Source organism: Pieris brassicae, chromosome 9, assembly GCF_905147105.1.
Source record: "Pieris brassicae chromosome 9, ilPieBrab1.1, whole genome shotgun sequence".
Lineage (NCBI taxonomy): Eukaryota > Metazoa > Arthropoda > Insecta > Lepidoptera > Pieridae > Pieris > Pieris brassicae.
In genome coordinates, this window is record NC_059673.1 from 16,580,412 (window position 1) to 16,596,565 (window position 16,154).

Here is a 16,154-nt window from a genome sequence, read left to right on the forward strand (position 1 = left end):
TTTTTGTACAGTCTATCAAGCAGTATAATAAAGTATCGGTACTAAATAAACTATTTTTTTTTATTGGTAAGACAAAATAACTTTATTCATATAGTTAACCAAGTACACTTATGAACGTCAACGGAAAATATGTTAAATTGATACTAAATCTACATTTACTACCAGTTCGCAAACCAAGGTCGTACAGCAGGCAAGAAGAGCTGACAAGAAACTATCCGCCACTCTTTATAATTGCCAAGTTTTGAGTCATACAAATTGTTTGAAATCAATCCCAATGATCCCAATCCATTTAAATAATTGTCGAATTTATAAAAAGCTTTATTGGTCGTTGAATAGTAATATAAAAAAGGGCATTTCTTCCTTCCTAACAGTAAAGCTGGATACACACTTTTCTGCCTCTGTTTGATTCAATTTAATTATATTTGTAAGCTAGTCTTTTTTAAACATTCATTTTACATAATAATAAATCATATAATATCTTGAAAACACTGTGGTCTATAATGCAATTGCAGCAGTTTTGTCAGGTACACGATAAATGAAATTAATTTTTTAACTGGTTTCACGTAAAAAAAATATTGTAATTTTCGCCTACCGTTGGCATAATTCTCGGTTTTTTTTCTGTCTCTCACCCTTTACCAACCCTAACCTTTAAACTTAACGACAAAAGTAAACCTATATGGATATTTATCTTATAATTCCAGGCTTCACTATGAAATCACAGGCGGTAATACCCGTGGACGTTTTTCTATAACATCACAAAATGGCCGCGGACTCATAACTGTGGCTCAGCCGCTGGACTTCAAACAGGAAAGGCGATATGTCCTCACAGTTACGGCCACAGATTCTGGTGGAAGATCGGACACATCCATGGTCCATATTAATATAACTGACGCTAATAATTATGCACCAGTTTTTGAAAATGCACCATATTCTGCTTCGGTAAGAGATTTTAAACTTTAAAAATAATTCAACAATTTTTTTCGGTGATACAAAATATAATTATTTTATTTATTTCTTATAACACAAATACAATGTATATATATACACATGTATTTATATTACACAAATGTCTATAACAGCGTCCAATATGTGTCCATAGGTCCTATAAGAACAGGATGGAAACACATTTATTCTATTTGTGAAATTGAATTTCCAATTTGCTAAGAACTTTTTTTAATGATAGTGGTAACTTAGGGCAGGGTTTTTTTTAAAGAGTTTTATTTGAATAATATTTGATAAAGTGGTAATACGAACTAATACAATTTGTTACGCGTCATTTATTCTCAAACATTTTATTTATAATTGTCAAGATTACTGTCGAACTATAATGACGTAGTAGAAACAATGACTCAACAGATAATAGAGCATTTAAAGAAACAATTCTTTATAGGTATTTGAAGATGCGCCCATAGGTACCACAGTGCTAGTAGTATCAGCCACAGACAGCGATGTAGGTGTCAATGCACAGATTAAATACACCCTAACATCTGAGATATCTAATGAGGCTGTAGCCCATCATGAGCAAGAGTTTCTGATTAACCCTCAAACCGGAGCGATCACTACAAACAAACTTTTGGATAGAGAGACCATGAGCGGTATGTATTTAAAAAAAAATTGTCACTGTTAAGTATTATTATTATATTCAATTGCAAAATTTTGTCGGGTCTATTTTGAAATTTTTAATGGTTAAAATTTCGTCTGGACTTTGGTAATGCTTAGAATAAACACAAATAACTTATTTTTAAATTAAGACAGAATTAAAATATATTTATAAGAATATTCTCGAATATTTCATGAATGAAAAAGTTAAGATATTCAAAACATTTTTAGGCTATTTACTAACAGTAACTGCCCGTGATGGAGGCGTCCCAGCCTTATCCGATACGACGGATGTTGAGATATCTGTAGTGGACGTTAATGATAACGAACCGGTGTTTAAACAACAACTTTACACAGCTACTATAATGGAGGATGCGTTAGTCGGTAAGTTTCGTTTCCCAAAATAGTGAATAATTTTCCGAAATTATAAATAGCCTTTATAACAAATATATTGTTAGATCGATTATCCTACAGAATTACTATTAACATTGTTTTATAAATGTTTTAATAATTTAGCAAATTTAATTACCTTACATTTAACTCCAAAAACTAATAAACTAATAATTTTCCGTAACGATAAATAGCCTTTATAACAAATATATTGTTAGATCGATTATACTACAGAATTACTATTAATATTGTTTTATAAATGTTTTAATAATTTAGCTAATTTTAATTACCTTACATTTAACTCCAAAAATTAATAAACTATGTTTCGAATTGGCTAATTGTTAAAAACGTACTTTCTTCTATATATATATATATATCATCAAAGGTATTTGAATAACTACGAGTACGATTTTAAAAATTTTAACTAATTTTAACCATCGTCCCAGAACTGAATGTTTTTAAGTATTTCCGAACAAATTTGACTTTTCCCTTTTGTCCTTGCTCTGGCAATGGGAATGTCCATAAGCAGTATCACTTAACATCAAGCGGACAAACGGGCAGGTAGCTTTCTGCCCGTTTGCCTTCTGTTCTATAAAAAAAACACAAATAACACCGTAAATATATGAATACTATGAAGTTACTTACAAAAATAATGTTAGAGAATTATTTTGGATCTAGATTTTAGTCTAATTAATGTCTTAAGATAAAGGTGAAATTATGTTAGTATTTTTTAACCAATATCTTTTCTATGCTTTCAATCTCCAGGAACTTCTGTGACCCAAGTGGGTGCAACGGATGCGGATGTAGGCCTAAATGGCCGAGTGCATTATGAATTAGAAACGCGTGATCGGGAGGAGGGTTCGTTTGTCATAGACCCAGCCTCTGGGGTCATCCGGACCAATAAGGCCTTGGACCGGGAATCTGTGGCCACGTACGACTTAAAGACATTGGCCATTGATGGGGGAACACCGCCCCAGAGTTCTACGGTAAATATAGTTTTTAAATATAATTGGCATGTAATCTCAAACAGCTCTCGAATTTTTTGCCCTTTTCGCTCTCGTATCGTGTCATCGTATTAATTTAAAGGCCAAATCAAAATAAATGTATTCATATCTATGTACTCGTATGAACGCGTCACTATTACAAAAATAAGTGTAGAGCTGGCGAGAGGAACCGGCAAGAACGATTTTAAAAAGAAAGAAAATTTATTTTACAATTCCAAGACACATTATTATTAAACGACTTAAAGAAAACAGTAACTATGGTGCATGGGGACGAAACAAAAATTGTTTGTCTTGATCGAACCCGGGTTGTAAGATTAGATTTAAGATTACAAATCCTATTAGTAACGAATATTAAGCATCAACAAAACAACAAATCGAACAACTACATCTGATTTTTCTATATTATTTACCTGCCGTACGAGTAGTCAATACTTTTATACACAAGGACGTATTGTTAAAACATAAATTAAATAAAGCTATAGATACACCAAAACATAATGGTTTTATGAATGGTCCACCTTACCTTATGTGTGGCCCACATTACACTTTAATTAATTTTTTGTTTTAATTATTCAGTCGGACGTGTGCCTGACGCATACCCACACACACCCTTCTTACACTCACTCACACACGCGTACATACCCTCTCCCTCTATCACACACTCACTAACACACACACTCGCATACATACACACTCACATACACAAACACTCACATACACACACACTCACATACACACACACTTTATTTCTACTAACTTCTAACTAGTTGACTGCTTTGTTTTGTTTTTCTTTCCTTATTTAAAACGTTAAATTTGTTTGCCATATACGTATGTACTTTTTGTTACCACTCAATATGACATTGCCATAGAATGGAAGCTTGGTTATTTATATCACAGTTCTTACCTAGTTTGGAAACCAGTCTCCCAATACCTTCTCAACCGTAATCTTATTTATGGGAAAAATAAATATATTATTATTATAACCTCAAGTTGTCCAAGAAATTCTTTAAAATACGACCGGTTGTTTGAATGGCGTAATTTCCACCAGCACTTAAATATTTAATGTACGAGTTATTTACCAGGTAATAGTCCACATAAAGATAGAAGACATCAATGACTCACCACCAGTGTTCGAAAGTGATTGCCTCACCTACTATATCCCCGAGAACAGTCCGATCGGAACTACGATTGGAGAAATATACGCACGGGACCCAGATGAGGGAGCAAATGCTGTGGTCCACTACTCTATTAAAGGTATATTTGATTTGTCTAAACGGCAACGCATCAAGCCCGTTTGTTATAAAAAAGATTTGATTTCGCATTATATAAACTAAAGTTACGATTTTAAACAATATTTACAGCGGAGTGTCTATGAAAGATATTGAACATTTTTTAACTTTTTGTTTGTCATGTATATTCAGTTTAGTTAATTTTTTGTTTCTGTTTAGTTTCTTCTTTATAAATATATGTAATATGTATTTTTGCCCTTTTTTTCCTTTACTCACAGTGGTTGCCTGGAAGAGATCGCTCGAAAGCGAAAAGGCCGCCAGTTGCCCTCCTTTTCATTTAATTACGTTCAATGTTTATATTGTAATGTAACGAAGTGTTAATAATTATAATTTGAGTATCGGTAAATAAACTGTTGTGCCTAATTTACATTAAAAAAAATATTTTTTTACCGTCTGTTACTGCCATCTTTCTAGGTAATCAATAGAACTTTTATAAAAGTAGAATGAAACGGTTTAAAAGTAAATAAAAACAGTGGCATTACAACCGTTTAGGCCTGGAACTCAGATTTCTGTAATTGTGGTTATGTACTGAACTGTACTGTGTTCTGTGTATGACACACGCCGTCGAATTCTCCTGCATGTGACTCTCGTGCCTAAGGTCGTAGGTCCGACTCCTACCTGTACACCAATAGAATTTCTGCATATTTTGTATATTAGCACTATCTTGATGCCTATGAAAACATCGTGTGGAAACCCTAATGCCTTCAGACATTCGGCTGGTGGTATCAGTCACAGTAGTATGATCTTTGTTTATTAGAAATGATCACGGAACTGAAGACAACTGGTGTCCAGTCTCCAAAGCGCTAACGTTATCTTTCATATACAAATTAGCAATAAACAAATTTTAGGTGGAGACGATTCCAACAGCTTTTCCCTGGAAACTCGTCAGGGTTCAGAGAAAGCTGAGCTCGTATCAATGGTAGACCTTGACTATGAGAGTCCGCGAAAGAAATACGAGCTTGTAATTAGAGCTGCAAGTCCACCTCTTTGGAATGACGTGAGAGTGGAAATTCTGGTCACAGATGTTAATGATAATGCTCCTATGATGAAGGACTTCCAAGTTATCTTCAATAATTACAAAGATTGTTTTCCCGTGGGACCGTTTGGAAGAGTTCCGGCGTATGATGCTGATGTAGCCGATAAGGTGAGAGCTTAGTTATTACCTCTTGTCTTGGGTTCGATTTCTAAGTGTTTACTTTTGTCATATCAGGTGCAAACACCGTTTGAAATTTCATTACATATTTTCGCAAATGTTTAGTTTGTACTTTGTAAAATTGAAAACATAATTCATTTATATGTACATTATTAAATATAAAAAATAGGTTCAATTCGTGCTTAAAAAAACGAAGGAAGTATATATTTAACCGACTTTAAAAATGGAGGTTATCACTTATACCGTTAATGTATGTCAAGTACGTATGCTAACTATTACTGAGATTCAAAATTTAAGATCATTTATTCATATACGTAACATAATGTAGTTGTGTTCTGTGTAGTGGCAGTTCTCAAATCAAGGATGTAGAACTGAAGGGAAGAACTGGCAATAAACGCTCCGCCACTCTTTTTAATCGCCAAGTTTATGTTTTACACAACGTTTATAAGGAGCTGCAACCATTACACCATGTTCCACACGACATCTAAATTAATTAATAATAATAAAAAGAATAATATGTCCCTGAAATTTAACTTATGAAACAGTCTAAGATTCATCTAAATCGATCTAATAGTTTTGGGTATTCATATTTATTTTTATGTACCCAGTAGTGTAGTGTTGAGGGAGACGCTAAAAAAGTCTTTCATTTGGCTTCAGACGTTGTTCTACTACAAACCTATTTGTTTACAGCTGCAATATAGAATTCTTTCTGGGAACAACGCCAACCTGGTTCTAATAAACGAGACGACGGGTTCAATGACCCTATCGCCTCAGCTCAATACAAACGTGCAAAAGCTGGCCACTATGGAAATATCTGTTACAGGTAATGTTTTACTTATAACTATATATTTTTTTTATATAAAAGTCATTCATTATTAAGAGCTACCATTTATATTTGTGGAGTTGAATATTAACAGAGTGTTAAAGTATGAAATGCTTCTTGTAAAGAATATTTTTATTAGTAATCATAACAGTCAGGTTTACAGTATTTACAATTTTCTTAACAAAGTAATAATAAATTAAAACAAACTTTATAAGTTCTTGTATATTATTTTTAGGTTTAGGTGTCCAAACACCCGTAAGATAGATGATAAATGATTTATATTTATTTATGAGTATTATATAAATAAATATAAATCTACATTTATTTATATTAGAGCAGTGTTGGCCTAGTGGCTTCAGCGTGCGACTCTCATACCTGAGGTCGTAGGTTCGATCCCCGGCTGTGCACTAATGTATTTTCTTTAGCGCATTTAACATTAGCACGAACGGTGAAGGAAAACATCGTGAGGAAACCGGCTTGCCTTAGACCCAAAAAGTCGACGTGCGTCAGGCACAGAAGGCTGATCACCTACTTGCCTATTCAATTTACAAACGATCATGAAACTGAAACAGAAATCTGAGCCCCAGACCTAAAACGTTGTAGCGCCATTGATTTTTTATATATGAGTATACTCTATATAACGAAACTGAAGGGACTGTGTGTTTTATGGCGTTATAGAGAATTGTCGTTAAATGGAGAGAAGAAAAACGTATAGATAATCCAAGACTCCTACTTATTTTTGTCGTTATTGAGGGTGGCTGTAATGCTATGTAGAGTGTATAATTGTATGGAAGACAAGCTAAACCAACCAAAGCCAAGATTTCGACGCTTTAGTTAAATCGTTAAGTTCCATGGAATTTACATTGTAAAAATAAATGATTTTTCAGATGGCGTTAACGAAGTAAAGGCAGTAATGCAACTCCTAGTTCGACTGATAACAGAGGACATGCTGTTCAACTCAATAACAGTGCGTTTAAACGACATGACGGCCGAGAGATTCCTCTCGCCTTTACTCGGGTTCTTCATTGATGGCTTAGCAGCTATTATTCCGTGCCCCAAAGAAAACATCTATATTTTCAGCATTCAGGTAATAGGATATATTTATCTATATATCCATAGACTATAAGTACGTTTAGGGTATTGTCGTACTTACCTGGTCATGAAAGTGAAGCGATGTATGTCAGGACATCGCTTTGAGGGAAGGCGTGAGTGTATAGATATATTTATCTTAAAATTCAAATTATCTTCTAGAATTATCTAAGTATTAATAATGATTAACGATTTAAAAAAAAAACAAGTCTGTATATAAATTAGTCTATTTATAGCACTAATTATGACTTCCGTGTCAAAGGTTTGACATACGGGAGTCTTTCCGTTAAGTCTCGGCTCTGAATCATCATATCATAAAAACATACAACACATTTTCTTCTTTTTATACTAAATTCAGCCTATTCTTGTTCGGGTAACAAAAGTAATTTGCTTTGCACATTGATAGTGTAACGATACCCCATACAATGTTCGAATATAATCTTTGTTATCGTATTACAGGATGATACAGACGTATCCGGCAACATTTTGAACGTATCACTATCAGCGGTACGTCCAGACGCCGAAGTCGGTACGTCGACGTACTACACTCCTACGCATTTGCGCGAACGAGTCTACTTACATAGAACCACGTTGGCCAGGCTTGCAACTATACAGGTACATTATAAAAAATGTACTCGGTTTAATGATAAAATAAATGAGTTCCTTCAGAAACTCGTAAAAATACCGAATCGATAATGATAAAGTTTTTTGCTTATGTTTTGGAAGCCTAAATAGATACATAATGCAATTAAAAATAAAACTGGGCGAAATTTGAACCTCCTTTGAAATTGCTTAAAATAATATTAGTACTATCAAAGTAACTGATAGATATTGCGTTAAAGTATAGAAAATTAGTATTTTCCTTTGATTCGTATGCTTATGAAAGTACTTAATTTGGGTATGAAGATTAGAATACGGTCAAGGTATTCTTAATACAATTCTGTACAGAATATTGTAATAAGGACAAGGTCTTTTTAATACAATTCTGTAAAGAATATTGTAATAAGGACAAGGTGTTTTTAATACAATTCTGTAAAGAAAATTGTTATAAGAACAAGGTATTTTTAATACAATTCTGTAAAGAAAATTGTAATAAGGACAAGGTATTTGTTACACAATTCTGTAAAGAATATTGTAATAAGGACAAGGTGTATTTAATACAATTCTGTAAGGAATATTGGAATAAATACAAGGTATTTTTAATACAATTCTGTAAAGAAAATTGTAATAAGGACAAGGTATTTGTTACACAATTCTGTAAAGAATATTGTAATAATGACAAGGTGTATTTAATACAATTCTGTAAGGAATATTGGAATAAGTACAAGGTATTTTTAATACAATTCTCTAAAGAAAATTGTAATAAGGACAAGGTATTTGTTACACAATTCTGTAAAATATTGTAGGTCCTACCGTTTGACGATAACGTGTGCGTTCACGAACCATGTCTGAACTTCGAAGAGTGTCTCACCGTACTGAAGTTTGGGAACGCGTCGGGCTTCATCAACAGCGACTCGGTCCTATTCAGGCCAATATATCCTGTGACCACCTTCACGTGTCAATGTCCTAGAGGTTTTACAGGTATAATATGTCTATAGACATGCGTATTTTTTTTTATTAAAATATTTTTTTGTATTTGAATTATGTATGTGTAAATCTATGTTTATTTACACATATATAATATGTAAATAGATGTCTATATCCTACTCTCTTTTATCCAAAAATGATCTGATCTAAGCTGATCCAAGTTAACATTATGAATATTTTATTAATTCTTAATATAGGTTTTTGTTAATTATAGTATGCGATTTTTAACTAGACCATATCATAAGTCATAATGTAATACAATGAAATTGCCTGCCAGTTCTTTTACGGGCATAGAACGGAAGAGAAGAGATAGAGTTCTGTCTCCTCTGCTGCTCTTTTACTTCGTAATTTTTTTTATTGGAGTTCCAGATTGATCACCTTCATTTGTGTTAATCCGGAGTTTATATTTTAGGCTCTCGTGACCATTACATGTGTGACACGGAAGTGGATCTCTGCTACTCATCACCGTGTATCAACAACGGCACTTGTATTAGAAAAGAGAGTGGATATACTTGTGTCTGTTCACCTGGATTTACAGGTAAATAAGATAGAATTTTTTTTTTAATTTAGGGGGCAAAAGGACAGGAAGCTTTCTTGATGTTAAGATAAAGCCAATGGACACTCAAACTGCCAAAGCGCCTGCCTACCTGAAACGTAATTGCGTTACCGTCCTTTTAATAATTGGTACGCTCTTTTTTAAAGGACCCTAAGTCGAAGTAGTTCGAAAATACTACAATGGCACGATATAGTGAGGGTGCGAAAAAACAGCCTTCTTATTCCAAAACGCTCAGTTCTATAAAAATAAATACAATGTCTGGTCTGTAGGCTTATATTCTCTTGTATTAACTGATAAACTATTTTTTCCTGGAATTCGAAACCCAGACGAGAATGTCAATGTTTTAACAATGATTAATAAACAGCGTATATTTATATATATTTTTTATAAAACAGGGAGCAAACGGGCAGGAGGCTCACCTGATGTTAAGTGATACCGCCGCACATGGACACTCTCTATGCCAGAGGGATCGCGGGTGCGTTGCCGGCCTTTTAATATACTATATAACTCATCTCACGACTCCATCCTTCAAGAAAAAGCGTACCAATTCTTAAAAGGCCGGCAACGCACTTGCGAGCCCTCTGGTAATTTGAGTGTATAAATAGTGTCACTTATCAAGTGAGCCTCGGGGCACGTTTGTGTCATAAAAGAAGATGAAAAACAGTTGATTCAAATTTTATGGTTTCATCTGTTTTATCTTCCAAAAGTGGTTATTCCATTTTTATTTTGAAAGCAAATACAAAAAATTTAAAACATCAAAATCCAGGTGTTAACTGCGAAACGGTCTTAACAAATGCGACCTGCGACTTCAATGGTGACGGCTCCATATGCCGTAGTGGGTCCCAATGCGTGGCGAGACGAGAAGGAGGCATTCTGTGCCAGGGCTGCACTATTGACGCAGCATACACCACATCCATGTGCGAGCTGAAGGCCAGGAGCTTTCCTGCAACTTCCTTTTTGACATTCCCCGGCTTGAAGAAGAGACATCGCTTCCATTTGAAGTTAGAGTGAGTAGAGTTTTATTTACTTATTTTGAAAAAATCTAAAAAACGTAACTCAAAAATGGTTCACTTTTGTAAGCATCACTCTCACTCACTCACTCACTCATTCATCAGTTCTATTACCTGCGAACTGGATTACATAGTATTATCAATAACCCTCTTTCTAGCAGCAGAAGCTGCACGTCCTTACCATTCTTTTCTCGAAGTATTTCAGGCCATTTTCGATTAAAAAAATTAATTTCTTACAATAATTATGGCTAATAAGAATTAAACTAAGGTAATGGTCTTTAACAGTCCAAGTGTTCTATAATGTTTTGACACTATGTTCATGTGTCCGAGATACTACACTTGCACTTATATTGAACTACACTAGGTTTATTACTTTAAAGGTTTAGTTCTCTTTAGGCGTCTTATTCCTGTCGTGTGAAGAAGATGGATGGCCTCAACATTCAGCCTTGTATTTAGGACTGTATCCACATTTTCGATAATAAAGCCTGAATTTTTTTTTATATTTTCATATTTTTAATACATGACTTGGCCATCAATAAAACATGTATTACAGTTATGTACATTATGTCCCTATGCGGTGGTCATGTCAATGTATTTATTTAAAACACATACAATTTGTAATATTGACATGTTACCTATAAGATACGGTTAAGTTGACTAAGGACGTAATAACTTAACAAAAAGTCCCTCAAGTAGGAACTGAATAATTTACCGTACATGGATATCACTTTTTACGGTAGAAGAACTACGTTGCGACACTTTTTTGATGGCATATACCTGTTTTGCGATATCCGGTCATATACTATATTCTAAATAACCTTTCAGCTTTGCAACTCAAGCGACATCTGGTCTATTACTATACAACGGGAGGTACAACGAGCGCCATGACTTCGTAGCGTTGGAAGTGATCAGTTCAGGCGCTGGTAGGGGGGGTCCAGGGTTGAGATTCTCCTTTGCTCTTGGAGGGGGGAAGAGCGAGGTCACCGTTGAAGGAGATGTTGCTGATGGGGTGTGGCATAGTGTGGAAGTCGAATATTATAATAGGGTGAGTTTATTTCCTGACTTTATGTTTGAATAATAATTAAATCCTGTTTGAATTATAAATAAATAAGTACCAAATAGGTGTAGGCACTAATGATTAGAATTAAATTTCTTAACACAAGTTATTCATTTACGAAGAGTTGAGACCTACAGACGGAAAACTATAACACAGATCACTATTAGAAATAGTGATTAAAAAAATCAATATTAGCGCCATCTATTGCTGAGAACTGTGAAGTACTGACTTTGATTAATTTTATGTGCCAAATTCATTGTTAGACAATTTTAAAGTACATATTGAACCATGAGTCAATTGTAGAAATAAAATAAAACAGGGATAAATAAAGATTTATATAGAACTGTATAACTGTAGGATAACTTGGTAATAAATTGTCCATAGACGGCAACGTTGATATTGGACAACTGTGACAAAGCGTTGTCTTTGGCGGGAGCGGCTGATTTCGGAATTAAGTACGCTTGCGCCAACTTCACGAGGAAGATATTGCCGCCTCGTTGCGATATGCCCACTGAGACTTGTCACAGGTAAACATTTTATATATCTAATTCATATTGTTTTTTGTTTAAACTTATTCTCACACACGGTTAGACGTAGAGAGAGATACAGAGTTCTAGATAGAGTGTATCTAGTAGAAAACGCTTGCCAAACCATATGGAAGAGAAACATGAATTTGCTTAATCTGACGGGGCAAACGGGCAGGAGGCTCATCTGATGGTATGTTTTTTTCTGGAAGGACCATAAGTCAGGAAATACTTCAGTGAGTAGCTGGTGGCAACATGGAGGTGATGCACTGCAAAAAGTGCCTTAAAAAGAGCTCAATTGTGAAGTGATGGAAAAGTCGAGGTGATACATGTAGAATTATCGTATAGTGACACGATGTCCGATGATGAAACACAACGTCTACTGCGTCAAAAAGTCGCTTTTTGCCCGATTATGATTGGTCAACAGCATCTTTAGTCCAACATGCGTTGTACATTCTCACCTTCCAGCTGCGTTTGTATTATGTGATTTCTGTGAACTCGGATGCCGTGAATCTTAAATTCATATTATGATTTTTTTGTATGCGATGTAGAAAATAAACTGTGCAGTTTTTTCATTCCCAGATTTCTTGATCTCACTGGACCACTGCAGATTGGTGGACTCCCAAATATACCGAGCAGTTTCCAAGTTAAAAACAAGGACTACGTTGGATGTATATCAGATCTGTACATTGATCATAAATTCATCGATTTAAACAGGTAACATTTAAAACTAGTCTCTTCCTAGCCGGGTCTGACTTTTTTAATTTCAATTTTAAGGCCATATAAATTTAAGCATACATACTTAAAGTATTTATTGGATCCGAAATATAGGAACAGGTTTTAAATCCAAAGTATACTTGAAATATAGTGACATTGTAGATTTTTGTGTTTTAATAAAAATATCTGAAAGTAAATATCTATTAATATCATTAAGTGCGTCATGTTTGACTCACAAATCTAGTTGTCTAAACAAACGGAAAAATCTTCCTTCCATCATAAGTAAGGTAGATAAAAAAAGATATATAATTTCCCCTACCCAAACAAAAGGCTCGTAGGAACATACTATCACAGTAACTACCAACATTAAAAAGCACACGACAAAGTTTGTATAGATTAGGGTAAACCTTCCCAATAAAGGCTATCGAGCTATTTACTTCGAACTTCGCTTTTTCTTTATTTGTTTCTTCTATTATTTTATATTTACCTACTGGTACAACCATAAAGTAAACTTTAAAGATACCCTAGAATTACGTGGCTTTGGTTAACGGCGAAATTGTGATAAAAATGTGTTCCACCGTCACATAAACTTTTGTATTTAAGTTATTTCTCTAAACAAATTATATAAAATACTGAGCGTCCGTCTTAAGGCAAGTGATATCACAACGAAAGCCTACTGAAACGAACAAAACTACGTACGCCATAACAGCCCGAGCTATGCTATGCCCTTTAGGCCAACAGCGTGATCACTTAAAAAATCTATGTAATATTTATATATATATTTTTCCTATACTCACTGTGGTTATCTGGAAGAGATCGCTCGAAAGCGATAAGGCCGCCAGTTGCCCTCCTTTTGATTTAATTATGTTCAATTTTTTTTATATTGTAATGTAACGAAGTGTTAATAAATAAATAATATTTAATTTGAACGCTTTTGAATTCAGGGTGAACCCCTATCTCTAGAGGGTTTATATATTTTTGTTATAGTTACGTAGCAGACAATGGTACCCTAGCAGGATGTCCCGAGAAGAGATCTCAATGCAGCAGTGCGCCATGTTATAACGACGCGGAATGTCAGGATTTGTGGGACACCTTCCTATGCAAGTGTCCCGAAGGATTTACTGGCAAGGATTGTGCTGAATGTAAGACATATTCAGGCTATAGTAACGAAAATATTGTATAGGTTAAAAAAATTGTCATTTCATTGATAACTGTTACTTTTATCTGTTATCTAATTATTATTATTATTTTATCTTTAGCTAATTGCGCTTATTACGTTCCATAATTTTCGACAATACCATAGTTAAAGTTATTAAAACTTTGTTGATTTTTGCTACACGACTTTTACATATAATAGTGGTTTTTATGCATTTAAGCCATGAAAAGAAGTTTGTATAATTTCAACTTTTAAAAGGTCTTATACAATTCAGACCTGTACTAACTACCTGATACGATTTTCTCTCAATTAATTTTTATACCGCGGCATATACTAATTAATGAACCATAGTAAAGACTGCTTTATAAAAAATATATATTTTTAAATATTTAATAAATAACAAAAAAAAATTAACAAAGATTAGTAGTATACTAGTATTGTCTTTTGTTAACATAGCTTTTACACATTGAGAGAAAAACCTTTTTTTTACCAGATTGAAGCTATGTATTATAAACTTATAATTAGTCGATATCAACTCCGGGAGAATAAATACAGATAATACAACTTTCTCTACAGCTGTGATACTGTGATAAAAATAGTATGTTCGCTGACTAAATCTGTTAAGAAATATCTAAGCTTAAAAAAGGGTTTGTATTGAAATATTTCCCTCCAGCAACGGCTCCACCTTGGCGCTTCAGTGGCGATGGAATGCTCTCCTTCAACCCTCTCTTGCGACCGATTCAACTGCCTTGGCTCAACGCACTTTCCATACGAACGAGACAACACGACGCCTTCCTCATGTCCATTCAAGTTGGGCAGAACAGCACTATACTTGTTACCGTGAGTTCTATATTATTAGTATTTATTTTATTATTTGATTTCCAGTATTGATACACTTATAAATAATATCTACATTAATCTTATTAAAAAAAACATAAAGACATTTTGTTTCACTATGAAACATCGTCCGTTTTATATTTTTACATTGCTTATTATAAATATATTGTTGTATAAAAATAAGTGCAGAAACAGTTTTTTTAGTACTTTGTAGCTATCATTTTGGTATGAAGGCAACTGGCGTTATAGTGGGCTAGTATATATTAGATAATAATAATAAAAAATAATAAACTTACCAAAAATCAAATTTTTATCACACAAAAAATAACTTCACTATTTAAATTAACCATTGTCCAGTTAAATTAAAAAAAACTCAATATCAGAGAACCTATTTATCTTTAAACCTTCACCTTCAAAATTTGCCCAACCACTTAAGCCAGACCAGATAAATCTCTGTCATACATTAGAGAGGAATCCTACAATTACAATATAAAATGCCTTTAAACAAAAAAAAAACAAATCTCTTTTTCAGCTGAAATCCGGCCTTTTGCACTATTCATATAATGGTGACACAATGTTTCTACCGTCGACAACATTAGCTGATGGCAACTGGCACAGAATAGAGATTAAATGGATGGGAACAGATATATCTGTAAACATAGATTATGGGCTCAGAAACGCTCTATTACCTATGCTTGCAAACAAGATTCAAGGACAGTATATTGGAAAAATTCTGATCGGTGGACCTGATACTACAGCTGGGATATTGTCGTCAGATGTTGGATATTTTGAAGGGTGTATTCAGGTATAAAAATACTTTTAACTCCTACCCTCAAATAGTGTTTTACGTTTTTGGTTTTATTTTGATTCAGTTGCCTTATTCAATCTTTTTGATGAAAGTTATTTCTTAATTAATTATCAAAAACTGTGTTGTCGCAAAACATACAAAATCAAATGGGGTTGTGAAGAATAACAATCAATATTTTTGAGGGTAGTTGTAATAATCACAAATAAAATATATTTATTTCAACTTTTCTATTCAAAGAGTTTTGTTTAAGTCGCTTATCTGTATTGTCATTTCTTGGCATATTAAAAAATAAAAATAAATATATCACAATTTTTAGGATGTACGCGTTGGAACTGCTCAATCTCTCCTCAATCGCCCAACAGTGAGAGAAAACGTCCGTGACGGCTGTCAGTCTAGAGCTGACTGTTTGTTATCTATATGTCCGCCATATGTAAGTATGATGATAGAACTAAACTATTTTTTTAAACTTCAAGTCAACAATTATTAGTTGCTGGACAGGCAATATCATGAAGCATCTGAAACCATGGTTAAAAATAAATAAATAATTATTAATGA

At 33.9% G+C, this 16,154-nt stretch overlaps 1 protein-coding gene across 5 annotated transcripts in view; it reads left to right on the forward strand.

The window, feature by feature from the left end:
* LOC123713956 (protocadherin-like wing polarity protein stan) overlaps positions 1 to 16,154 on the forward strand; it is a 171,512-nt gene that overhangs the window by 130,501 nt on the left and 24,857 nt on the right. For 4 of the 5 annotated variants that reach the window (XM_045667864.1, XM_045667862.1, XM_045667867.1 and 1 more), the window contains exons 13-31: positions 702 to 939; positions 1,391 to 1,595; positions 1,831 to 1,983; positions 2,755 to 2,975; positions 4,076 to 4,247; positions 5,131 to 5,426; positions 6,126 to 6,258; positions 7,146 to 7,345; positions 7,807 to 7,962; positions 8,754 to 8,928; positions 9,347 to 9,472; positions 10,257 to 10,497; positions 11,326 to 11,545; positions 11,942 to 12,084; positions 12,649 to 12,798; positions 13,786 to 13,940; positions 14,628 to 14,794; positions 15,324 to 15,596; positions 15,916 to 16,029. In XM_045667864.1, the coding sequence (XP_045523820.1) occupies positions 702 to 939; positions 1,391 to 1,595; positions 1,831 to 1,983; positions 2,755 to 2,975; positions 4,076 to 4,247; positions 5,131 to 5,426; positions 6,126 to 6,258; positions 7,146 to 7,345; positions 7,807 to 7,962; positions 8,754 to 8,928; positions 9,347 to 9,472; positions 10,257 to 10,497; positions 11,326 to 11,545; positions 11,942 to 12,084; positions 12,649 to 12,798; positions 13,786 to 13,940; positions 14,628 to 14,794; positions 15,324 to 15,596; positions 15,916 to 16,029 (3,538 nt within the window). The remainder of the gene's footprint in view (positions 1 to 701; positions 940 to 1,390; positions 1,596 to 1,830; positions 1,984 to 2,754; positions 2,976 to 4,075; positions 4,248 to 5,130; positions 5,427 to 6,125; positions 6,259 to 7,145; positions 7,346 to 7,806; positions 7,963 to 8,753; positions 8,929 to 9,346; positions 9,473 to 10,256; positions 10,498 to 11,325; positions 11,546 to 11,941; positions 12,085 to 12,648; positions 12,799 to 13,785; positions 13,941 to 14,627; positions 14,795 to 15,323; positions 15,597 to 15,915; positions 16,030 to 16,154) is intronic. The other variant, XM_045667863.1, reaches the window with a different exon arrangement.